Source organism: Trachinotus anak, unplaced genomic scaffold (assembly GCF_046630095.1).
Source record: "Trachinotus anak isolate AG129_WGS33_773 ecotype Australia unplaced genomic scaffold, CSIRO_AGI_Tana_v1 ptg000008l, whole genome shotgun sequence".
NCBI classification, from domain to species: Eukaryota; Metazoa; Chordata; class Actinopteri; order Carangiformes; family Carangidae; genus Trachinotus; species Trachinotus anak.
Window position 1 is genome coordinate 27,132,931 of NW_027273859.1, and position 26,887 is coordinate 27,159,817.

At 40.2% G+C, this 26,887-nt stretch overlaps 2 protein-coding genes across 6 annotated transcripts; one reads left to right on the forward strand and one right to left on the reverse strand.

The window, feature by feature from the left end:
* The first annotated feature begins 245 nt into the window (after positions 1-245).
* On the forward strand, positions 246-20,009 carry rufy3 (RUN and FYVE domain containing 3). 5 transcript variants are annotated; one of them, XM_071483914.1, is made up of 18 exons: positions 246-862; positions 6,641-6,814; positions 7,195-7,312; positions 7,619-7,720; positions 8,074-8,197; positions 8,452-8,516; positions 9,484-9,549; positions 9,635-9,704; positions 9,840-9,929; positions 10,508-10,591; positions 10,965-11,132; positions 12,052-12,149; positions 13,282-13,401; positions 15,852-15,975; positions 16,053-16,138; positions 16,232-16,259; positions 16,984-17,061; positions 18,068-20,009. In XM_071483914.1, exons 1-18 carry the CDS (start codon positions 601-603, stop codon positions 18,209-18,211), a joined length of 2,001 nt encoding a protein of 666 aa, XP_071340015.1. In that variant the 5' UTR covers positions 246-600; the 3' UTR covers positions 18,212-20,009. The 5 variants fall into 5 exon arrangements, with proteins under 5 accessions (XP_071340015.1, XP_071340014.1, XP_071340017.1 ...); XM_071483913.1 differs by having other exon boundaries at positions 247-862; positions 16,981-17,061; XM_071483915.1 differs by lacking the exon at positions 246-862 and adding an exon at positions 3,699-4,363 and having other exon boundaries at positions 16,981-17,061.
* Positions 20,010-21,377: 1,368 nt separating this feature from the next.
* grsf1 (G-rich RNA sequence binding factor 1) lies at positions 21,378-26,887 on the reverse strand. The gene is made up of 10 exons (XM_071483922.1): positions 26,507-26,887; positions 25,677-25,821; positions 25,211-25,366; positions 24,354-24,488; positions 23,666-23,804; positions 23,439-23,575; positions 22,855-22,940; positions 22,642-22,777; positions 21,822-21,867; positions 21,378-21,483 (listed from the first exon to the last, which is right to left on the reverse strand). The coding sequence occupies exons 1-10, from the start codon at positions 26,735-26,737 to the stop codon at positions 21,480-21,482; spliced, it is 1,215 nt and encodes a 404-aa protein (XP_071340023.1). The 5' UTR covers positions 26,738-26,887; the 3' UTR covers positions 21,378-21,479.

The following is a 26,887-nucleotide window of genomic DNA, read 5'->3' on the forward strand; positions in this document are numbered from 1 at the left end:
ACAGATTAACTTTACTGCACGACAGTTTAATTGATTCACAAATGCCTGTTCGAAAGCTGTAAATGTTCACAAATGCATTTTATTTATTTGTAAATAAATTGAACGCATTGACAAACATGGTTTTTTTTTATCCGTGGAATTTGTGTATTTGCAAATCCGTTTTATATTTAAACACATCGATCTGTTCACGATCAATAATGTTGAGACGACCCTCATATGTACCGCAATGGAACATGGGAGTATTCAGGGGGCTGACGTCGCTCAGGGATCTACCGCTGGTGTGCCATCTCCTCCCGTACATTGTCTCTGGTCATGTAAAGTCTTTGCTGGAATGCAGGCACAACAAACTCTCGCGAAATTAGCAACAGATTTGACCAAAAAATACTAATGCCTAGCTATTTCCGGGTCAGGTGGAGGCTGTGGAGGACAGGACGAAGGGTGGAGTAATAACTGGGAAGATTTTTGGACTAATCGGACTGAACTGACGACTGCTCCGTTAACCCCGGAGCGCAGCGGCTAACTGCAGCTAGCTAGCTGACCGCGGGTCGACAGCCAGCCTCCGGTCACATGAAGGGAGTTTGACCGGGGGAGGGGAGGAGGATGGCGGAGCGGGATATGCTGCCGGGAGAGCTGCCTCTGCAGTCATCCTCGGAGGTTTCAGAAAGTAGTGGGAGACAGAATTCCTCGGATGAAAACGGACACGCCGACAGCCCAGATGAGACTCTCTCCCCGACCTCGGTGATTTATTTCAAGGAGGCTTTAAACTCCTCCAACTTGCGGTTTGGGAAGACGGGGTCGCTGTCACCTACTTCGCTTCGACAGTATGACTTCCAGATTGAAAGAATCCAGTCAAAACGCAGAAGTAAGTGCTAACAAACTTGGAAAAGTCCAGATAATGACTCATCTTGCAAACAGTGTCATTCTTAATAACCCAGTGGACAAAAAAACAGAAACTGTGCCAACTGTTAGCTGTGCTAACTAGCTTGCTAGTGTAGTTAGCTAACTTTAGACCGTCTCAAACTAGCGGCTTCCACCTCCTTGTGACTCAGAACTGCCAGTAACTAACTTGGCTAAGGTTTGGAAGGTAATAAATCCCGTAAACTCTCTTGTTAGCAGGTCGTCATGCTCCAATGAGCATCAGTAATTTGAGATAGGCATGTCAGCATGTCAGCACATCCAGTGCCAACAAGATAAGATAATGTAAACAAGGTGTGTAGTTTATATTATTAACTCATCTGCTTCCTGTTGTTGTTTTGATAGACTCGGTAATCACTTAGCAATGCTGCTTATGTTTGTCACCAACATTTCACATGAACTAATCAAACATGTGCTGTCTGACTGTAACTTAATGCTTCAACTGAACAGAAAATAAATGGAGATTATAGCCTCTCAGAAGAGGATGTAAGCATGGACTATCTCCCATATCTCACAAGTAAAAGCAAAGTACCCAGAAACACATGTGTAGGTAGGCCAGTAATCAGTGCTCCCTGGAGAGCAGCAACAATCAGTTGATTATTAATAGTTAACTATTTTGATAACAATTTAACCATCTCAACTGAATGATCATCACTTTGTCATTATGAAAGTGAAAAATGTAAAAAAAAAAAAAAGAAAGAAAAACATCCTCTTGTTGCAGCTTCTTCATTGTGAGTGTTTCTGTGTTTGATCATTGTTGTAAACAGAATCAGATGTTTGAACATTTTTCACAATTTTCTAATATTTTATTGGCCAAACAATTGATCCATCAATTGAGAAGATAATCTCCAGATTCATCAATAATGATAATAATCTGTAGTTGCAGTCCTATTTCCCCTGCCTGTGTTTGCCATTGTCAGTGTTACCCCAAAGCATTGAGGACTGTTTCAACATGAAACTAAATATCGTCTGGGATTTGCGTCAAACTAGAGCTGTTTCTTCTTTTGCTCGTCTTAAACTTGTTGCTTGGTTTTTGGCTGAGTAAGATTTTGTGTGTTAGGAATTATCCCTTTACTCTTTTTTTTTTTTTTTTTTAACTTGTCGTCAATCATTTAATAAATTAATCAAGCAAAAATTCTTAACATTCATTTGTGCTGACTCCTCAATTGTGAGAATTTGCTGCTTTTGTCGTTTTATTGTCGTAAATTGAATATCCTTGTTTTTGGGGCTGATCAGGCAAACAAACAATGTGAATACGTCACCTTGGGCTGTTGGATATTGTGGTCTGTGCTTTTTTCAACATTTTTTTGACATTTTATTAATTAAGAAAATAATATAGCCCAACTGATACTGGATTTTTGAGGCCAACACTACATCGACATTAGGGAGTTTAAAACGTTCTGATAATGATGTATCAGCCAATAGTAATGTGTAAGCAACATTGTGGATCCCTTTCAGTATCGGTGTAGATACCAGTACCTTGATGTCCATACAGATTCTTACAATACTTTTTTTGATGTCAAGTTAATCAAATCCATTTTAACGAAAGGAAAACCACAATACACATTAAGATACAAGTTTTAGTGGTATTTTTAAGCTCATGTTGGTGTAAATAAACAGCCAATCACCAGCATTGTTGGATCTAGGTCCAAGCTTGCTGCATGCTGAATAGCTCACTGATGAGATTTACTCATTTAATCCTTAGGTATCGAAATTTTGGATCAAATGACAAGTTATTTTTCCATCCTTGATACAGAATCAGTCGGTAAATAAAAGTATTGAAGATTTGATACCCAGCCCTACACTTTTCAGTGTAAACTAAACATATGCACACAAGTGCTCTTTGGTGTAAACATTATGTAATTGTGACACTGTTTGTAAATTACCTCAGGCATTTTTTAGCATTTCTGTAATTTCGTGTGACTTACTGCCCGTATAAAGTGATATCTACCAGAGGTATCAGACCACAGGGAAACTCCTGCACTGACCTTTGTTTATCTACTTGACCTACAGCATTTCTTTAATTAAATCAGCTACTAAGTTAGTCAGAAAAATCCTGTGATTATCTATTATAGGTATAATCAGCCTTTATAAGATTGACACAGCACTTTCCAACATTTATTTAAGTGGTTTGTAACGGGACACATACAACATGACAGAGCTTGAATATTGACTTAATCTGATTAAGGCTGGTACCTACTTTATTTTCTCAGTTAACCTGTTTTGGTCACTTGACCACAGTTACAAATGTTGTAATGTGGGTATTTTTTTTGCTCTCTGTGTGTATTTTTCTCCTCCTCTAATGACACAGAAAGTCATACCCTAAATATTATGTCTTCACCAGTGTCATGTGTGGCTTTTAATTTTGTGCAGCCGTTCTGTAGAAACTATACCAGAGTGATGGCATTTGTTCTTCTTCTCTGATTTTTATAAGAAGTGCAACACTTGGTTTCCCCTAAGTGGAAATGAAAATAACACAATGACCATTTACATCCAGGACATTTGGCCTTATTCCCCTTGTTGCTCACTGCTGTTGGTGTTTCTCTGTGCTGCTGCAGCCTGTTCAATAATTGCTTTGTCAAATAATAGGCCTCTTGTTTCAGGTCAGGGGAAGCTGTTGATGCTTGAGAGACAGAACCGTCCTCTGCTGCATCATTAGCATTGCCTGGGTACTCTGGGGACCCCCCTCCCTTACCCCCCTCCTTTTTTCTTTTTTTTTTTTACGCATGCACCATCTGCTCACGTGACAGTGTGTTGCTGTGCCCAGCACTACTGTCAGCCATCTTGGTCGACACCCACCCAGTGCATTCACTGCGGTGCACAGGCAGCCCAATCAGAGTGAACCGGTGTTAAGCTGGCCGGAGGAGGGCTGTGATTTCCAGCACGGTGCTCTCTTGCATTTTAAATTCCCAGTCTGCACAAAAGGGATAACAAGAGGTTCAAGAGGAGGAGGAGGAGGAGGTGGAGGAGGAGAGAGCAGGGCAGCCTTTCTCAAGACGGCAGCGTATTTCCCTCAGTTGTAACAAGGAGGAGAGAAGGATGCAGGCTTAAAGAGGAGGAGAAGCAGCACCCTTTCAAACACCTGCTGTGGGCCTTCTCCATCTTGGCCTGTTCTCCCTTTTGTGTTGATGCTGTTCTTATCCTCTCTGATTTCTTCTTCTCTCTGAGCTGTTATTTTTTTTTTGGGGCCTTCACTGGCTCCTGGAACAAAAGCTACTACGCCTTTTTCCCTCGGTGGTGTTGGTTTTGCCTCACATCAGCTGAGTCATCATGTCTGATCTCACGCCTCAGAGCGAAACCCCGACTCCCACCACCGACAAGATCACCCAGGCCGCCCGGGAGACAATTTATCTCTGCAACTTTCGCGTGTCTGTCGATGGCGAGTGGCTTTGCCTTCGCGAACTCAACGACATCTCCCTCACCCCGGACCCAGAGCCGGCGCATGAAGGTAATGTGACAGATTAGCTCAGCGCTTGGCTGAGGAGGTTGTTGTGGGCACAGTGTGGTCTCTGTTAGGGCGTGGTGGTACACAAGGTCCCCAGACGCTGCATGTTTCACCTAGTGAACTGTGGTGATGTGTCCTGTTTGAGCTGTGTCATGGTGGATTTCAGGAGAGACAGTTTGGGAGTCGCTGAGAGTCACAGAGCAGGATGCTGCTGCTCGTAAATAAGCCAGGGATGGGCAACAAAACAACCAGGAAGTGCAGGTTGTTTTGTCCTGAGAATTCATTAGAGCTTGTAGTAAATCAGATTAGATTGATAACAGTTGCCGCCTCTTACCTCTATCTTTGGAAATTTTACTAGGTTTGCATGTTGTCTATTTAAATGTTTTTTGTTCTCACTGAGTCTAAAGATGGGATGTAACATAATTTAACAGCAACACATACTTAGCTTTAAACAGATATGTTTAACAGATGTGTTGTGTTTCTATGGTTTTGAATTTAATGGAGATCGCAGTGTCTGCTGTGTGCTGATCAATACAACAGATACTGTTGTATCTGTAGGGAGACTTCCTCATCTCTTGCCACGCCTTCTCTCTGTACAGACCAGGCAGGTTTGCCGATCCACAGTTTCCCTAAGAAAGGGAGGCAGCTCAGACTTTTCCTACACTGCAGCACCTCAGCTCTACAGTAGATTTATGGTCCACTGTAATGATGGAACAGAGGTCATTGTCATTTGCCTATAAAGTAAAGTCTTCATTTGTGAGTCAGATTACTATTTAATACTATAATATAATAGAGTACAGCCTAGACCTGCTGTATATGAAAAGTGTCCTGAGATAACGTCTGTTGTAATTTGGTGCTATATAAAGAAAATATTTACTTGACTTCTTTATTATGGGAGATGATCGAGATTTAATTTTTCACTTGGGAATTGCCATTTCACTCCAGCTGATACTGATATTTTTCATGTCACTGCAATATTACCACATGTCTAGTTTCCACCAGTGGAGTTTACCCATTAAAATTTAAACTATAAGGCTCGTTGCACAAGAATTCCATCTCAGTTTTTAGTAACATAAGACATTTATTTCGGAATCCACTTTGCACACATGTTGGTGCGTGCATTTTTTTTGTGTAGAAGGGGAATTCTTGATTGCTTCCTTGTAAAAAGCTGACCATTTCACCTAAAGGGACTTTCCAAAGAGGAAACTTGTTTTAGAAATGCAGAAATCAACAAAAACAAAGGCAGGCTGGTTGTTGGTATTAGTAACTAGGTGAAATGACTCATCTAGCTTTGTTGTTCATGTTGGATATGTTCATGTTAAAATCTGGGATTTTTTTTGCACTTAAAGGTCCCATATTTTTTTAGGTAGATGTCCATTTCTTTTTTGATTATAAAGCAGGTCTAGGTCTCAGTCCACAGAGAAATGCACACAGCCTGTATTCAGAAACTGAGCCTTAAAACCAGCCATCAGGACTTCTGGAACATTGTGATGTCACAACAAAGCAGTCACCGCTCTCAGCCATACCCCAAGCCCCGCCCACCTGGATCCACCATTTGATCTTGCAGGATTTGGTGTCTCTGAGTGTTTACCTGAAATCTGCTATATTTTTATTGGATCACTCAGAAAACAGTCAGCCAATCAGAAGAGAGAGGCTCAGACTCTCTCTTCTGATTGGCTCACTGACCTGTTGTTACTCGAGGTCCAGAGAAAAGCCTGAGAGAGGAGATGTAAAACTACACCGAGATGGTTTTTGGTTTAACTGCTGAATTGTATGTTGTAGTTACCTGTGATGAGGAAAGTTTTTCTATTAAAAACATATAAAATCTCGATGTTCTGTACCAAAGTCCATGAAAATGCAAATTAAAGACCAAATGTATGACTGTTTAACAATGGCAACAAACTCCTAGACTAAAAGCCCCTCGGTGTTAGTTGTGTATTTACATAAGTAATGGAGGTTTGGTTACATTTCCTCTGTCATGTCTGTGCCTTGTTTTAGCTTCACATTACAGATGCATCAAAGGTTTTGCTGTGTTAGCTCCTACAGTCAGTCTGAGGTTTCATACTCACAGGTGACACAGTTTTTACAGCAAAATATAACTTTTCTTAATACCTTTACAGCCTAAAATCATTTGATCTTGTGGTTTGAAGGAAACATGGAACTGACTCAAAATAGTTTTTCTCCCCTGACAGGCCTTGATAAGTTTAGCTCCTGACTCATTCTTGTGTCTGTGTCACCACTATGAGGACTTTAAAGACCTGTTTTTGTGTCTGTTTTTAGATCCCAAGGATCCCATTGCAATCGAAAGGCTTAACTTGATGAACATGGCCAAACTGAGCATCAAGGGCCTGATCGAGTCTGCTCTCAACCTGGGACGCACACTCGACTCTGACTATGCACCTCTCCAGCAGTTCTTCGTGGTGATGGAGCACTGTCTCAAACATGGGCTGAAAAGTACGTATGTCACACTTCACTCTGTCCTCTCTTTAAAACTGTGGCTCTTACAGGTCTGTGATGTTTGACCACTTTGGTAACAGTTTATACGTCTTCAGTCCCAGAATACATATAAAATCCACAGTTGATGTAGTTATGAGTTAAGTTGAGTTAAATTATCCAGCCACTAACACTGTCCATTATATTTAAACCAACTAAACAGACATAAAAGGGAATAAACTCATTAAATGTTCTGTATTTACTGTTTGTTTTTGTTTTCTCTGTGCACTAGAATATTTTCTAGTTAGTTTCTGCTGATTATTTAAGTCCACAGTGATGAGTCAGTGACCTGATTTCCTGAAAATAAAATATCTCAACACACACTGTCTCTCAACCATCAGCTAAGAAGACCTTCCTGGGGCAGAACAAGTCATTCTGGGGGGCGTTGGAGCTGGTGGAGAAGTTGACGCCTGAGGCAGGAGAGATCACTGCCAGTGTAAAAGACCTTCCTGGCCTCAAGTGAGTCTGTTATATCAGTTCCCTGAAGAGCACAGACAGATTTCTCCCAGTCATTCATAATATTTTTGCATTATTTTGTGTACAAAACAGTTTTATAGAAAGATTTAAAGACATAAGAATTATTTATCTTGGCAAAAGTTTAAGTTTAAAGGAGTTCTTTTGCAAGTTGCCTTTGTTTATTTAAGCTTATAAGGAGCAGTGGAGTAGTTTTTTTTTTTTTTTTTTTTTTTTTTTTTTTTTTATGTGTTGTGTTTCAGTTGTTGGGTTTCAAGTGTGTTTATATCAAACTTCCCTGTTCCACTCCAGAACTCCTCTAGGCAGAGGGCGTGCCTGGTTACGACTGGCCTTGATGCAGAAGAAACTCTCCGACTACATGAAGACCATCATCAACAGAAAGGACCTGCTCAGGTGTGTTTGTGTCGCCCCGTCACGTCTAAAATAAAACATTTGTGATTGATCTTCAGTTCCATCAAACCTTAGAGGGTTATTTAAAAAATGTACAAAGGTCTTAAATATTTTTCCTGTCTGTTGTTAACAGTAACATTAGTTATTTGTTGTAGCAGCGGGAAGTGCTGACAAAAAATATCATATTAATCTCAATAACTGTAGGCCTTATGTTCCCTACTAGTTTTCCCTTTTTTATTGACTGGTATGACTGTGGAAAAAGTATTTAATTAATTGCATTATATGTTTTTAAAAGGTCTTAAATTTAAGGTTGCTCTGACAGTGACAGTGTTGTAACTCCCGTCTCCTCTCTGTAGTGAATTCTACGAGCCAAACGCGTTGATGATGGAGGAGGAGGGAGCCGTCATCGCTGGACTGCTCGTCGGGCTCAATGTCATCGATGCTAATCTGTGTATGAAGGGAGAGGACCTGGACTCGCAGGTTATTCTCATTTCACTCTCACTTCCACCACGACACACAAGAACGAACAAAATCAAATTGCCACAGGAAGGAAGGGAGGAACTTTTTTTTTTCTTAAGAATAAGAAACTAAAGTAACTGGGGGGGGGGGTGTATTTATGTAAGCACAGTATCTAAACCCTGCACATCCTGAATCACCTACATTTTTGTTCTTTTACAGAGAAGCTGTGGTTTGGTTTCTGCTGCCATTGATTTTCTCTCAAATTACCTCCACAGGTCGGGGTGATTGATTTCTCAATGTATCTCAAAGATGGCGGACACAGTAGTAAGAGTGCAGAGGGGTGAGTGCTACCTCCTGACCTTTGACCTACATCATTGTCATCTCAGTTCATTTCAATCAGTCAAACCACCAACACCAGTTACAGTAAAGTCGACAGCCTGTCCTCAGCCTGACTTTTAGCTCTGGTCCATCGAGTGAACGTCCTCTCATTGGCCAGTTGTTGTCTGAATGTTCAGTAGACGGGGTAGATTAGAGTTGATTATAAGGGAGGATTCATTTTCTGTTTGTTTGGTTTGCTGAGTTTTGTGAGCAAGAGATGATTTAAGAAATAAAAATAGTAAAAAATCTGGTGGATACATCAGGGCAGTTAGTACAGCCACTTATTGATTAAACTGCCAATTATCTTCCTGATCAATCATTTGGTCTGCAAAACATCACACTGTTTGAACATCAATCACACCATTTTTTAAATATTTCCTTCAAAACTGACTGAAATAATTAATCAATTATCAAAGTGGTTACTGATTAATTTTCTCTCTCAGTGTTAAACTAATTGTTGCAGTTTTATCAACATGAGACAAGCTTTAATTGGTGATTTAAAAACATTAAATACAGAAAATGATTTGATTTGATTGCTGCACCAGCTTCCTCTGCTGCGTCCTTTTGTTTGAAATATGCTCTGTCAGTGTAAATCTAACTCCCATGTTTCAATAGTCTGCACCACTAACTATAAAAAAACATCCTGGCTCGGTGGGATGCTAAAACAAAATTAAAATTCTGGCTTCACACTTTCTATTTTCCTCATTATGAAAGTGACAGAAAATATTAGGCGTTCTTCATGTGGCTGCAATTAATGATAAACAATAGATTGTTCATATTATTATGTATGAACTCAAACCAAGGTGGCCCACAGATAACTGTGTGTTTTTTTTTAAATGCTTCAGTGTGTTTTCTTCCATCCTCCTCCATGTCTTATTAATATCTCTCTCTCTCTCTCTCTCTCTCCCTCTCTCTCTCTGTTCGTCCAGCGACGGTCAGATCACAGCCATTCTCGACCAGAAGAATTACGTGGAGGAGCTGAACAGACATTTAAGGTTTGTCTGACTCTCTTCGCTCTCTTCCCCCCATCAGCAGCTCGCCAAGCTCGGTGACTGAAGTTATGTTTCTGTCTGTTTATAGTGCGTCAGTAAATAACCTCCAGGCCAAGGTGGACGCTCTGGAGAAGTCCAACACAAAGCTAACAGAGGAGGTGAGTCTCACTGAGGGAAGGTTTCATTTCTGCACTAATGCTATTTTTTTTTTTTTGTCAGTCTTCCTGCTTCTCTGCACGACTGCTGGTGTTTCTTTGATGACAGAGCTGTTTTGTTGACTTTTGTCTGCACAGCTTGCCGTGGCAAATAACAGGATCATCACCTTACAAGAAGATGTGGAGAGAGTAAAAGAGGAGAGCTCATATCAGCTGGAGTCCAGAAAGGTGAGCAGATCATCGTGAGGCCAGAGCCAATATCTGATAACATCAAATATTCCAATATTTCCAAAACTTCTATTTACAGGCTTAAAAAGCAGCAGTGAAGGAACTGAACTCAGTGACATGCTCTGACTGTCTGTCGATCTCCTCCACTCTGTTTAATCACAGCGCAGCACCAACACACAACACAAAGCACTGCAGAGACTATCAGCTGGTGTGTGTGTGTGTGTGTGTGTGTGTGTTAAATATCATGTTGACATTAATTAATTTAATCCAAACTTTTTTCTCAGTCAGACACATTTATTATTGACCTTGTAAACACATTGATTTATTTGTGGTTAGAAAAAAACTGAGAGCGAAGATTCCTCATCAGAAAAAAAACAGGAGACGATACATCTGACTGGTTCTGACTGGCGGAGACAATAATGTGTCACTTCGTCAGACTGATCCACTCAGGACTTTAAAATATAAATGCAAATTTGTCTAATTTTTGGCTCTGATGTTAAATATCTGAACGACTGTAATCTGTAATGAAATAGAAACGTTGCTGTTTGTCTTATTGTACATGTTCCTGTTTCCTTCAGGCATTAAGAAGCGACTCAGCAGCAGACGGACAAGCGTTGGGCGAAACACGCAAGCAGCTCAAAGAGGAAACTCTGCTGCGATTGGTGCGTTAACTTTTAGACCCTGATGCTGTCGTGGAACTGAAAGTGTAGCTACAAATGCTGTCACAGTTTAGATTTAGTGCCGAAGTTTCACAGTGACTGAAAAATGTAATTAAAATTTTCACATGGTCTGTTTCTTCCCTCAGCATTTAGGTCGTAGTTATGTTTTGAACCAGACTGTCCTTCAGTCTTATTCTGACCTTTTTTTGTTAGTAGTTCTCGTAGCTTAGTTAAGATATGTCCACGATATTATTGACATTGAAGCTGTGGAAATTTTTGCATTTAAATGTTGAATTTCCTGCAGCTGCAGACCTGCAGACCTGTATTTTTCTGGTTATGAATTGTGAGTCTGAAGTCAGAGCTGATGTCTGTGCAGGATGTGGAGAAGGAGCTGGAGGTGCAGATCGGGATGAAGCAGGAGATGGAGCTGTCCATGAAGATGCTGGAGAAAGACATCTGTGAGAAGCAGGACGCTCTGGTGGAGCTCAGGCAGCAGCTGGAAGACCTCCGGGCCATCAACCAACAGCTGGGCCACAAGTCACAGGTAGAGCCACATCTCTGATCCTCCAGCAGGTGTTCATCTGTGAAACCTGTGATCACAGGTTTGATGCCAAGCAGCCACTGCTGTGGTAGATTATTACTGCGAGAGACACAAATCCATCATCCAGAAAATATCCAGAAAGGTTTTTATGAACTTACAGATGGTTGTGCAGATGAGGCTGACGATTAAAATTCATCCAGTCCAGTTAGACAAAATAAAGACAGATGATATTTTTAGGGGGTAGTAATAAGTAATTATAATAAAATGATGTGTGTTTATTTTCATATATATATATATATATATATATATATATTCTCTATATAATGATGTAACAATAACTATATGTCATTTAGTATTTCAAGGAAAATAATGAGTTTTATACAGAATAATGACATAACAGAAGGCTTTGAAAAACTATAAGTGTTCAGTTATACAAAATGAAATAAAAACTGTAGCTTGAATTTTCATTTTTCTTCATTATGCTTTACTCCAACAGTGAACAACCATTTTTATAAACAATCTGAACACATCTAGCAACTGAACAGCTTTAACACATTATTTTCTCCTTCTTTCTCTCTTCCATCTCACTTTTACTCTCTCCCCGTGTGTGTGTGTGTGCGTGTGTGCGTGTGCGTGTGCGTGTATCTTTCACTCATGGACTTGAGTTGCAGTGATTAGCTGAGTAGCATCACGTGACTGGTGCCATAAAGACTAGAAAAGCTGTGCCAGTTAAAATATAAACGCTCCATCAAAATGTAATAAATCTCAGTAATTTGTAGGTCATACGTCCGGGTCTGGATCCAGACTGTGGTCCAGCTGTTAGTGACTTCTGCTCTAGACTTTCTCCAGACAAACAAAATGCTTTGAGTCATTGTTATGATCGTGAGGACACAAGCTGACTAACGTGGTTCGTCTTCCTCAGAGCGTGGACGCCAGCTCTAAACAGAAGAGTGAAGTCATCACTCGCCTGGAGGAGAAAATAAACCAGATGTCAGGGACTGTAAAACAGCTGGAAACCAGGTGAGGACAGTAACAACAACACCACAGTCATTTAGGATAATTATTACAGTAGACAAAATGAGTTGTGGTTTCACTCACTTAAAAATCTCTTACTCTCCTGTTTGTCATTTTCCCCCTTCACTTTCATTATCATTATTTTTCCTCTATCATTTATTTATCCTTTGTTTTTAAATCAGTGAGAAACATTTGGTGAAGCAGGCCAGAAACCTGAACTCAGCAGCAGGGAAGCTGCTCCAGCTGCAGCAGTAGTGGAGCCTCTGCTCCTTGACCGCTTTCATAAACCCGAATACAAACATACAACCCTGCCTAATATAGAAATAACCAAACTAGGATGTTATCTTTTTCTGTACGATGCGCCTTTGTTGTTGAAAATAATAAAAAACCATCTTCCCACGACCTTCTGCAGTGGCTCTCCAGCATCAGCTTTGAGTAGTGTGGACCGACTCGATCCTTTTAGCAGCCCTCAGTCCTTGTGTTCTCTGACAGATGTGTTCGTCACATCAGGGTTATACTTTCATTTGGTAGGCGTTTCTCAAAAATACCCCATTAATGCTTTTTTTGGCAAAGGAAAGACGAGTAGATGGCGTGGTGTCCCTGAGTCCACTGCGGACACTTTTAAAATGATGATTAATGTGCCAATGGACACATCCTGGATGTTTGAGCGGTAGTGGACTTGTTGTAATGTTATTCTGAAGAATCCGACAACTACCAGAGGCCGTTGTTGAACGTTTTCAACCAACAGAGACTAAAGACAGAATCTGAACCGATGTTTAGGGACTGATATCCAAGAACTTGTTGTCATTTGTTGATCTGCATTCGAGTGTCGCAGGCCAGGACAGGAGCAAGATAAAGTCAGACGAACAGGGCAAAATTAATTTATTAATTTTGAATTGTATGTGAACATAACATTGGTGTAAACTGTAGTGATCATTAGGCTAATAAAACAATAAACAAAAACAGCCTGATTCATCTTCTTTGGCTAAAGTCTCCCTGTTGTCCTCGTTGGGTTTCACTCTTTAGATCTTTTTTTTTTTAACTTTAGTTTTAGGAGATATCTCTCTCCAACTATGTTTCTTTCCATCAAGTTATCATTTTATCATAAGTTTGTTTTAACCCGCTCACCCCACACCAGATGCAAACAGGCTGAGAGAGAGAGGGATCTGGCTGTAGAGGCGAACCGGCTCTTCAAACAGGAGTTTGGAGACAAAATCGAGAGTCTGCACGTGGAGGTGGAGCAGCTGAGGAAACACAGGTAACGTCTGAGGAAATGCCAATATGACGCTTTAATGTGTCATTTTTCAAAGGATAAGTCTGGTAGATAGTTTTGTTATTGTCAACAAATCCCATCATACATCTTGACACATACACAGTCCCTCTGCCACAAATACTCAGTAGAGCTACATGTGTATTAAAGGTCCCATATTTTAACTTCTCCACTGTTTTATTTGAAGTGTTGATTTCCATCAGAAGATATATTTGTGGCTTTAAGAACCAAAAACAATCTCAGTGTAGTTTTACATCTCCTCTCTCAGGCTTCTCTCTGGAGCTCTAGTAACAACAGGTCAGTCAGCCAATCAGAAGGGAGGATCTGAGCCTCTCTTCTGATTGGCTGACTCTTTTCTGAGTGATCCAATAAAAATATAGCAGACTTCAGGTAAACACTCAGAGAAACCAAATCCTGCAAGTTTGGATGGTGGGTCCCGGTGGGCGGGGCTTGGGGCATGGCTGAGAGCAGTGACTGCTTTGTTGTGACATCACAAAGTTCCAGAAGTCCTGACGGCTGGTTTTAAGGCTCCGTTTATGAATACAGGCTGTGTGCATTTCTCTGTGGACTGAGGCTTTGATACTTTCACAGTATTAATATAGAACCTAGACCTGCTTTATAATCACAAACACATGGACATCTACCTTTATACAATATTGGACCTTTAATCCGCTGCTGAAAATAGTCCCCAACAGATTCACTATTTCCTCCTGCTTGAGTAACGTTTGCTAAAAAACTACAGTTCCCAGCTGTGAACGTCTGTGTCTGTGAGCTGTTTTTAAAGATTAACATCTTCAGTTGGAAGCAGTGCGGTCGTGGCAGAGACAGAAAAATGGACCAAAACAGTGTTGGTTTCGAGCTTTTAATTGGATTTTTTGACGATAACAACAATAAAAGTGTATTACTAACTGAATCCTTTAAACTGCTGTAGCACTGTCAAATTCATTGTGATTTATCCAGCTCCATTCCTGTGTTATTGTTAGTGCAGCTGTTAAACAAAATAAAGCCTCTACACCTCCCACAGGCCTGACAGTTCCTGTCGTGAAGATGATGTTAATGCTGGGTTAAAGAGTTTATTCCTGCCTTTACTGAGGAGGATAAACATTACTTGTGACGAGATATACCCACCTACTTCTTCAGTAGCCTGGGAGCCAGAGGGAAACATCTTATTCATTTCCAAAATCCCTACATGTGGTTTTCAAGGCTCTGAACCAGCTACAGATTCTGTTTATGCTGATCTGTGAGAAATGGAAATAAAGGCAAAGCTGTTTTTAACATCTTAAGAGGGACAGAAATTCTTATCCCATAATGTCACTTCTCCCAGACAGTAAGTACATCTGACACAGCTCACAAGGACATAAGTTGTCATTGTTCATCAGTTGTTGATATGAACAAGTTGAGCTATTTTGTCTTTCAAAATAAAGTACATCCTGTTTGACAGTGGAGCAGGTGCAGTAGGTAGCTGACGGTAAGATTTCGCTCTTGTCTTGGTCAAGGCTGGATTAACATCTCAAGGTTAATCCAGTAGTCGCTGGGCCCTTGTTTACCACCATTACACAAGGCAGTGTCATTATTTCCCAAGACACTAACCAGTATGCTAGAGCTGAAATGACATAATCATTTAAATATTCTCTCGTTTCAGCCTTAAAATGTGAACACTTGGTCATTTTCCTACATTTCTCTTATAGTAAACTGTCAAACAACAAAATCATTAGAATATGTTGAATTGGGCTTCAGGGATTAATCACTGACATTTTACAGACTAAACAATGAATTGATTTTTAAAGAAAATACTTGACGAAAGGAATCGTTGCTCACAGCCTTGCAGTTCGTCTATGATGGAATAATATGACCTTGCCTGAGGTTTTCTGCGTGTTTATTAAAAACAATTTAAACCCAACTTTAAAACTAAGCAGCACAATATAAACTATAACAGAAGTGGAATCTCAAAACTAGATTCTGACACAGTCCCTCTGCAAGACCAGGGTCACAAGATAGAGAATGGAGCCAGTCATAGTTATTGTAATTTAATGATGCAAATTTCCGACAAATTTGGATTTAATCAAATGATGTATCATATGGAGGTCTGGTGATCTGGGACCCGGGCAGCTGGTGATCCAAGTAAAATTCACAGCTTCAAAGCTTTAAAGGTGATGTTGACATTCCTGACTAGTGAACTTTACTTTAGACCTGTAATCTACTATTTCACCAGCAGACTGAGAGTAAAAATGAAATCTTCTATTGTGAAACCAAAACCTCTAAGAACCCAGCTTTGCTCTGCAGCTCCCTCTGTGGGCCACTACTTCTCCCACCAGCAGATCCTGTGTCACACATGATAAATGTACCACAGGCTGCTAATTTCATAGGTGATGACTTTGTCAGTTTACGTTGCAGAAATCATAAATCATAGAGAGTTTCACTGCATGTTGTTGTTTCAGGTCTAATCTGGAGCAGGAGCTGAGAAGAGAGCGAGAGCGAAGGAACGAGCATCATCTCAACGCTGCAGCCAGACAGTCCAGTGCTCCTCAGAGGGAGAGGAGGCAGCCGGAGAACATACCCAAAGTAAGTCTGTGCTCACGTTCACGCTAAAGTAAAGAACTGCTGAGAGCCGTGTACTGAAGTGCGTCTTTGTCAAACAGCAACTCCCAGAATCCCCTTCAGTGAAAAGGGAGAGTGAGCAGCTCCACAGTGGACAGGAGGATAAATCCAGTCTGAGCTCCAGCCTGTGAGAAGTTCAGAGTCTGCATTTTCAGAAACATCGTTAATGTTGACGTGTCGACACTGTTTTTATTTTCCGTCTCTTTTCTCCTCCTTTAAGGTCTTTGTCGCATCACGAGGACGAGAAGGTGAGGATTTCACCTCTGATTTGATTTTATTACAGAATCATTTAAATTCAGTTGTTAAACTTTTACACATAAACTTCTGGCAACACAAATGAATAATGGGTCACTGATGATTCCCAACGTGCCTCCTGTTAAAAGACAACAAATCTGCAGCAGCTGAGCAGAAGAACTGCTGAGAAGAACAGGGTCACATTTTTATTAATCTAACCAGGAAATGTTCATATTAATTTACATATGTGGCGAGTTGCAAATATGTTGGCGATGACTGGATCAGTGAAATGTTCACTGACGATGTATTTCATTGGTTTTCTCTCTGATCTTGCAGCACAGTATCTGCTTGTTGTGACTGCAGCATGAATACACTGTTTATGGTTGTTTAGACTCTCACGGCTCTCGGTTACGGTCAGGAAAAGATCTTCACATGTTTCCCAACCTTAACCTTAACCTGCTTTTGTGGTCTAACCCTGACCACAGACTGGAGTCAGGATGTGAATCCTGGTCTCCGGAGTCCAAGTCCTGCTCTTCGTATGCAGACCACCTCCCAACAAACCCAGTGCAGCTCATAAACATAACTCAAACATCATCTCTGAGAATAATCCAGGCAGCAGCTACATTTGTCACTTTAGCATAATTCAGAAAACAGTTTACAACAGGTAGAACTAGCACTAAAGTAGAGTATGCCTGTGTTAAATTAATACCATGTTACTGTTTTACTGGTTTTCAGCAGGATGAGTCCTTCGTGGAGATCAGTCAGCCCTCCATGTGCACGATGTGTGAACAGGACGACTCGCTCCTGAAGACGAAGGTATAAAGATTCCTCAGGAAAGATTTACAACATTTATGGTTTTAGTCTGAAAAAGCAGGAGGAAAAAAAGGAAAATAGCTTTAATATCACGCAGGTGAATGAGTTGTATTGTGGTGAAAGTGGCCGAAAACATCACCAGACCTGTTTCCTCGTGGTCAGATAACATGAGGGAAATGCAGTTTATCCACTGTTCCCATAGCTGCGTCGTGACAGAGACTTTAATGTGAGGTCTGGACAGAAAACAGTCAATCTTCATCATCACCTCACAGACTGGAAATCAGCCTGTTTCGACCCGAACTTCCCACAAACTGTGAATTAATTTCTAATGGTTCTGGCTGTATATTTAAAAGTAGAGTTGTAGAGATTTTTAAATACTGACATCACTCCCGTTGTTTATTTATTTATTTATTTACTTATTGGAAGATGTTCACAGTCATAGGAGGAGAAATGTGAAGTTTGGCCATTATAATAATATAATATATAATATAATATATATATATATATATATATATATATAAGAAAATGGAGACATTTATGTGCCGCTCTCGCATCTATTTTTACTCATCCTTTTTATAAAGAAAATTAAGTTTAGTTTTACTGTTAATTGCAGTTAACAGCTCCAGAGTCAAGTGTTTGTTTTTATCAGTCTGAAAATGAGAATATTTATACTGAAACCACTACAAAACATGTATTTATGATGTAATGCATGTTATTTAAATTATGTGTTATTTTATTATTACACATTCCTCCGTCATATAAAGTAAAACATGTTAGAAAGTAGGACATGTTATATCTCAGTTTTAGGGCAGTTTGTTGGAAAAAGAGCCGAGCAGTTATTATCACATGGTGCCTGAAGATGGTTCCAGGAAGGCGACATTTAAGCGTCAGTTTCTTGAGCCTCCTGGTTTCTGTAACGCGGAGCTCTTGTGAACTGAAGCTCTTGAACTGAACCGACTGTGGTTTTCTTTCTCAGCAGTTTTATAAAATTCAGTTTCTCTTCCTGCAGAAACAGTGTAAGAACTGCAGCGGCATTTTCTGCGAGAGCTGCGTGTCCAACGAGCTGCCGCTGCCCTCCTCCATCCTCCCAGAGATGGTGTGCACCGCCTGCTACTCCCTGTTACTCCAGCAATACGCTTCAACACCAACATGAGCTCAATCGGACACAAATGACCAGACGCGTGGAAACCAGAGGCATTGATTTGCAAAACTGTCACTGAAAAAAAAAGCACTTTTTGACTTCACGGCCTGAGTCCTGCAAGTCCTGAATCTGTGGGATATTTTAATCACTTTTAAGTCAGCAGTGGTCAAATGTGCAAATATGTGCCATGAAGGGTTGCGTGTGTGCAGGTTTTTATTTTAGGCCAAATACTGCTGTGGTCTCTTCTGTTTGAAAGTGTGTTGAGCTGCTGTGGTATTTTTTTTTTTTCATAATGGAAACCTGCACTAACGCAGCTGAAAATGGCACCTGGTTGGACATTAATGACATAAATAAGACAGGAATCATCTCATTCATTTAAAAACGGACTCTCCACAGTGTCCACTGAGTGGATTATTGATTAAAAGGTCAACTGACAACATTTTTAACCTCAGTTTTAAAAGATTAAAAAGGAAAAACTGGATTTTTCGTATACAAATCAGAATCTGTGTGTGGTGACCAATGAAATTTTACTGTGCACAGATGAAGCAGAAATGTTCACACTTTTGTGCTTAACATTGATTCAGGGGAAAAACATCACAAACACTTTTGACCAAATAATGTTAAACATATGTCAATATTTAAAGCTTTTTACACAGTGGAAAATTGTTGGGAAATGTTTATTCACTCAGACGAATGAGTTCAGAAAATTGTAGAACTGTAACTAAAATAAAACACATTTAAGTTAAATCACAATTTTAAAACAAAATACTGCATTATTTCTGCAGTTTACCGTATATCTAGTTTCTTATCACAATATTGATGCGTTCGAAGTGTCAGAGGAAGAGTTCGACAGTTGGGAAATATGTTTGTTTGCTTTCTTACCAAGAGTTAGGAGAGAAGATTGACACCACTCATGTATGTAGGTTAAATATGAAGGCGCTGACAGGAGAAGATTAGCTTAGCTTAGCATAAAGACTGGAAACATAGGGAAACAGCTAGCCTGGCCCTGTCTGAAAGTAACTAAATCTGCCTACAGGCACCTTTAAGGCTCAATAATAATCACGTTAGATCTTGTTTGTTTAATTTGTATAAAAAACCAAGTGTAAAAACAACAGGCTGAGGACTTAAAGGGCTTATGTGTCGGGACTGTTTCTCAACTGGGAGCAGAAACATCCTGAAGGTTGTGTGAGATTCGACTCCTGGAAATTGTCATTTTTATACTAAACACTTAAAATAATATACTTATCAGACAAAAGAAGTTAATTAGTGAGCTGTAGAGGTGCCAGTAGGTGTATATATATATATTTTACCTTTAAACAGAGTCAGGCTAGCTGTTTCCTCCTGTTTCCAGTCTTTATGCTGAGCTAAGTGGCATCTTACCGCAGCTTCATGTAACAGAAGGAAGAGCAGAGTCTGTCTCTGCAGGAAAGCAAATAAATGATTTAATGTCTTGACTTTCCTCGTTGAAAAAACTGAATATTGTGGGTCTAATTTTCTCTACTGTTACTGGCATTAACACAGCAGCTAAAACTCACCTCAGAGTCTGGTTTATCTTATAAACAGCGCAGCATTTAGATTCTAGTCTGGATAATCTAACCTTTAACTGGGCATCTTAACATATGACAGCACTTTTGAGGAGCATGGCTCTGCTTGGTTGAAGTGGGCGTATCAGGGCGTCTTTATAACAGCTATTTTTATGTTACGGTGATTTCTATGAAGAAGCTGAGCAGCTGTAGTGTTTCTTGACGAAGCTGATTAACATGAGATGGAAATGCTTTGTAGATCAACAATAAACTTTTATCAGATTTTACTGGTGTTTAACTCTGGATTATTTTAACCTTGATTTCACTTCATGGTGAGTCCTGATAATTCAGTTTCAGATAATCTCCTCTGTGAGTAAAACCAGAAACTGAAAACCCTTTTCAAAGTATCTGAGAACATTTTTCAGTGTGCAGGATGTGACTTGCTTATTCTTTTGAATGTGTGCACAGAAACGTTTCAGTCTAAAAAGCTGTGGAATTTTCTGAAACCCGGTGCCTCTGCTTTCCATTTCACATCACCCACACAACTAAACAAAGCAAAGTCTCCTGCAGTTCCAGCAGCCAGAACCAACGTTTAAAAGAAACGCACACAGAGCTCCTCTGTTTATAGCATTTTTTTACTTGATGTGATAATTGGACACCAGTTTTTACAGAGGGTCGAAAAAAAATAAATAAATGAAGTTTTTTTTAAGACTTGATTGGCTCACAAAGTATCAAGTCCAGCTGGAATGAAACGTGAGTGTCAGCACCAGGCTGGTTCTGTTACTGATTTATCTGCCAGACAGTTTCTCAAACCTGAGCTGAGTAAAATAATGAACTGGAATCTGTTTCCAGTCAGTTCTGTTGGTTGCTTTATAAATGAAAGTGACACTGTAACTGTGTCGATATCAGGTTTCACATTCAGTGTGAAAGTTTCCACGATTCTGCAGAAATTTACAAGAATTATTTCAATTCTCTTTTTCTCATTTTCACTCGGTTACAGCGCTGCACAAAGGTTTTAGTTTTCTTCTTATTTTTTTCTTATTTCTTAGGTTTTAGTTAAGTTTTTAGTTTTTTTCTTATTTCTTAGGTTTTAGTTTATATTCTTATAATTAATGAAGTATCATCAAGGAGGAATTTGATCCGTTTTTTTCACAGCCCTGCACACTGCATGTTTTCACTGATGACATAAGTATTTCATTTTATTATATATATATATATATATATATATATATATATATATATATATATATATATATATATATATTTTTTTTTTTTTTTTTTTCCCCATCTTGAATTTTTCTATCCTTCATATTTCCTCAGTCTGGTCTTAATTTATCACATTTGTCTTTTAGCACAAACATTTCTGCCAGTTTACTTCCTGGAACATTTGTTCTTTTAACACGTTAGTTCAACAATTCTCAGCAACTATTTTGATAAAATTAACATAAGAAGTGATTTCTTTCAGTTTTTATTAAAACCTTATCAGCTGATTTCCTGTGTTTCTGTATAAAGTTTGACGATGTGTGCACATCAGATTACAGGCTTATGCATTTAGTGCCACATTTCAATGCTATAAATCTTTATTATAATGAGAATAATATTAATTCACCCAAAACTGTGATGCTCCACCTCCTGTTCAATGAAGACAGCTCAGGTTTTCCTTTGACACAAGGAATGTTTATTGTTTGAGATTTACATCAGGCTGGAAAATAAATACCATCATCTCGTGCGTGTGATCAGCTTCTGAGTGTCGGCGTTCACCTGCCAGAGAAAACAACATGTGAAATCACATGTGGAGAGGAGGTAAGAAGGAACCTCAACAACATCTGTCCCGCTTAAAAGAGCAAAGCTTTAAATCAGGACAAACATTTACAAAAGAAAAGCAGCACAGAGACTAAAGTGTGTTATTATTGGTTCCTTTAAAAGATGCATTGTTTTCACTTCTGTGTTACAGCGATTGTCTTTAACAGATGTGGGACTGTTTCCTCTGCAACCTCCTTAAAAATGTGTAAAAATTAACCTCACAACTGTGGATCTGTAAAGTGTTTATTTCTTTTTAAGAATTTAAAATGTCTCTGGGTGTAATTCGTGTTTCTCACCTGCTGTCTGACTGAGAGTTCAGGAATAACTCGATGTATCTTTCTCCTGAAAAACACAGAAGGTTCAGACATTAAGTCAAACTCCCACAGCGCTGATACAACTGTCATATGAGCTCGGGCTGAAATTTGATCAAATTGAATATCGCAATATTTCCTAAGATATGGATGTTGGTTTTTTTACTTTCAATGCCTGAAACATAAAATACAATAATATAATTAAGTTGTTTTTTTTTTTAAATTAAATTTAAAAAGACAGAAAAAAACAACTGAAACATATTATTAGATATTAGATATTTGATATTTGGCCTGGACTGTATTGTTACAACACATTTGGGAAACTGCCAAACCAGGTTACAATATCATAACCAAGAGATCTGTTGAAACCAGTCAAGTGCAAACCCCAACCAAGACTGCACAACTTTTTAATTCTTTTATCTAATAATATAAAATGTTTATAATCTGAAACTGGAACTGCCTCTAATTGGTGCTTAGATACAAAAATATATCTTTAGTGAGTGTGTAACTCCCCAACAACTCAGTGTTGACCATTTATATTCCTCATGTTGTTTTTATATATCTTTAACATTGCCACATTCAAGATTATTGAATATTGACCAAAGCCTAATTGGTTTATTGCTCATACAATAATAGTAAATATCTGAAAACATAGGAACAGTTAAATACTCAAATATCTGATCTGATTCTTAGTTGAATTTTAAAATAATATACCCATGGAGTCATGTCGAAACAAATTAAGATCAGTATCAGATTAAAATGAATTCAGCTGGGCCTGATGATGAAGTCTCTCCGTCAGTCTCACCTATACACATTCTGTCTTTGGACATGGCGGCCACGGCTTCCTGGTGGCATTTAAAGTACACGTCGGCCTCGCCGCTCGGCCGCCCGTCAGGACCACATTCAATCAGGATCTTTGACACGACCAGAGGAAAGAAGAACTGCAGGAGGGAAAGAAAAAACACGTCAGGAAAATCACATCTTCACATGCATCAGCTTCAGCGTCTCACTGTGTTACCTTCACGATGTCTTCTCCAGACACCTGGAAAGGAAGACCTCTCATATGGATGTAGTGAAACGGCACAGCTGAGCTCGGAGGGGATCCTGACGGAGCAGATACATCAGTTTACTCCAGGATGAACACTTTTTAACAGTTTCTTTATTTAAAAATATCTCTTTTTTTTTAATTCCACTGAAAATTACTCTAAAGCAATAAATGAGTTTAAACCAACAAAATGTATTTGTCTTTTTATTTGTGTTCTTTATACTTGTCGTAGTCTATTGTGACTGATTTGACCTGTCCAGGGACTACTGATGGAAATTAGCATTTTTGCTACAATCCATCATGTTTACATTGAGTATCTTTTTTTTTACTGATGTTCATTAACATGCACTGTCCCTATCAAATAAATCAATATGATTAGAGTTCAGTTTTGCATTTTTTTTTACATTCAACTGTGCAGAAAAATAATCCAGTTAGAGTAAGAAAGAGCAAAAAAGTCCCTCTAAGACATAAAGAGTTAAACAGCAGAGCCCTTCTTTTTTTTATAATATCAGAATAAACACCATGTTATTTTACTATGAGCTCTAACATCCCCTCACCAGCTCTGGGGTTGGTCTGTGAGGCAGAGACGGTCCTGTTCACCGGGGGGGTGCTGGTCTGAGGAGAAGCTGAGCTCATCCTCCTCCTCCAACCAGAATGAATGTCCTCACTTCTGCTGGGAAACACCTCGATGTAGCTGCAGGCGTTACAAACAGCACAGGGTGAGCAGCAAATTACCACATACAACAGAAGAGACACAGACTGTAAAACATCCGCAGCGTCCTACCGGTTTCCAATGACCTCTCTGTCTCTCTGCAGAGCTTCATCAGCTGATTCCTGCGAGGAGAACTGCACAAAGGCCTCCCCAGACCGTCTTCCTCTGTGGTCTGTGACGATGGTGATCCCGTTCTCCATTATTTCCAAACCTGCAAATTCATTTACCTTTCTTATTAAAATAGATTTAAAGCTCACCGTGTCTCCTTTTATTTATAGATTTATAAAAAATATCACTGCTTTTCTTCCCCTATGGTAACTTGTCAGTGAAATAAACAATAAAGTGGTATTTTTACAACAGACACTCATCTGGCAGACAAGTGTCAGCAGGCTGAGCCGTGAGAGGATAAAATTTGTTTTAGTGTCTCAAGTGTGTCTCTGGAATAATTTATATAAATCTTTATCATTTAAGAATTAAAGAATTTGATCATTAAAAACAATTGAAATTACAGTGCATTTAAATTATGCATTAACGGGTAAATGTTTCAACTATTAATGTTTACTTACTAATTTAATTTTGCACTTTATTCTATTCATCTTTTCGTTCTTTTGATAATATAATATAATATGATTCAATATATGAAATTATATTATTGTATTAAATAATATAATATAATAAGACAGTGTCATGTCGAGTCAAGGTTGAGTGATCTAACGACACACAGTGTTTCCACCACATCTGGAGGAGGGGGAAGTTCGACCTGAGAAGAACTGGACGATGTCGTCCTCGGTGCAGGTGAAGGGGAGGCCTCTGAGCCGCACCACGGGGCTGTCAGGTGGAGGCTGGACGGCTTTCTTCAGGATGGTTTCAGCGTCTCTGTTGGTCACCTCATACACTGCAGACACACACAGAGCAGGACGAGTTCGCTTGTTTTCATTGTTTAAATAGAAATAGTTTAGTTGGCCGGTGCTTTAAAAAGGTGTGTGTAACAGACTCAGTCTGAAGGCTCTCAGTCTCCTGATTCTAGTTCTGGTTCTAGTCCTCACATCACAAAACAACAACTTATATTTTTACCAGGTTCGTGCCTTTGTATCTCTTACACTCTTTCTGACCGCTTGGTTGTAAAGTTTAGTGAGTTCCTTTCAAAGGAGACCAGGGTTTCTTCCAAAGAAAATGTATGAAACAATAAAGAGAATTTTAAAATGACATGAACACAGATTCACCTACTTTGTTCCTGCGTTTGCATTAATCTAAGAAATATACAAAAAGCCGTATCAGGACTAGTTGATCTCAGTTCCAGTCTCACCACAAAAATAAAACCTGCTGATCACGACATGTTGATGTGAGTTTTCCTTATAAGAATTTTAACAAAATAAATGTGTAAACTCTTTCCGGAGATTTCTAAACGTACCTGTTATTTAAACCAGAAGAAGAGGTTTTTACAACCAACCACATCTTAGGTTAAAATAAAATCTCCAGAATTTCCTTTACCATCATGAAATACAGGTGTTCCTACTGACATTGACGATGGCTCTGTTCCCTTCAGGTGTCTCAGTACAACACATCGGGCCCTGCACTGCTTCCTCGCAGGCTCTACAAGCGACTTCAGGGACCAACCTTCCAGGTATCGTTGGCCGAGGTACTGTCGGTGCTTCTCCAGAGCTTTGCTGACGTCCGCCTCGTGCTCCATCTCGATGAAGGCCCGTCCCGACGGCCTCCCCAGCCTGTCCACTGTGAGGTGGATCCCATTCACCCCGTCGCGGATCCTGCACTCTGCACATCGAACCAGGACAGGAGAGCAAGACGACCGTGACCATGAGTATTTGGAAATTAAGGAGTTATGACAAAGGCAAGATGTTTTACAGCTGAACAATAAACGGATAAATTGCCATTTTTGCTCATCAGTCAAGACTGAATGAAAACATGTTGTTAGAGTCCATAATGAAGGATTATTCAGGTCAAATTTTGTAGTGAAAACAAAGCAGATTTGCAATTAAAAAAAAAACATGAATAATCAATAATATTATCCGGCTGCTGTTTCAGTTATGAACTTTACATCTGGAGTGAAAATCCAAAGTCTCACCGGAGAAGAACTGCAGGAGGTCCTGAGCCGAGCACGACCACGGGATACCTTTCACCTGCACGATGTACACCTCCTTCTTCTCCGGCTCGGAGTCAGGGCGGTAGGCCGGCAGCGGGGGGTACTCGCCCTCACACTGCTCCCCTGTCTGGGAGACGAGGCGGGAAATACGACCGTTCAGACACAAACCTGCTGGAAGTCATATGCTGATATCATCCTGTCCTACCACTCACACTGTCACCACTTTAGTCATGATTAGACTGAGCACTTTATTAGGAACACCTGCTTATTCGTGCAGTTATCCAATCAGCCACATGAAATCCTGCAGGTACAGGTCAGGAGCATCAATCATAGTATTGTTGATGACCATGTTCATCCCTTAGTAATGGCTGCTTCCTGCATGTGACAGTGAAAATGTGTCTCACTGAACATGACAGTGAGTTCAGTGAACCTCTGCGACCTCCCCAGTCTCCAGATCTGAATCCAGTAGAGCTCCAGTAGAAGCAGATGTGGTAGAACTGGAGACTGGCTGATAAATCTGCAGGAATAATGTGATGCTGTCATGTCAACATGGAGCAGAGTCTGAAAGGAAAAGGTCCAAACATGCTGTAATCCTGTAAGCAAAGCGATCCACTGCCCAGTATTAGTGTGGTGTTCCTAATAAAGTGCTCACTGAGTGTATGTGCTGTGTTAGTTGTAAAATAAATGTGACCGACATGCACTGAAGCTGAAATATAAAGTGACCTCCCATCCTCTCCCCTGGGGGACAGGTGAAGCTGTCAGCACCTGGCCCACCACCCACCAGGTGAGCTCAGGTGAGGTCTGGCTCTCACCTTGGTGCAGAGGCCGAGCCGGCCGCTCCTCACCGCGGACTGGAGCCGGCTCACAGCCCGTCCCTGCACACAGCCCGTCCGGGTCGTCCACGTCCGCGATCGCTGCTGCGTGAAGCCGCCCCTGGAGCACAGCCCGCCGGCTCCCGTGGTGACGCCTGCCGGCAGCGTCAGCCTCCGGACTGCGACACAGCGCTGCAGCAGAACCAGCAGCGGCTTACCGTGACCGGACATCCCGGCTCAGCGACCGCCTCACCGGGGGCGGGAGCACGCAGGTACCGGCGCTGCGGAGTTCGTCTGTGTCTGAATCGAGCCTGTCCGCCGGGTCAACGTGAGGTCAGGAAGCGGTGCGACTCACGCTGCTCGTCAAGGGCAGTTTGACGT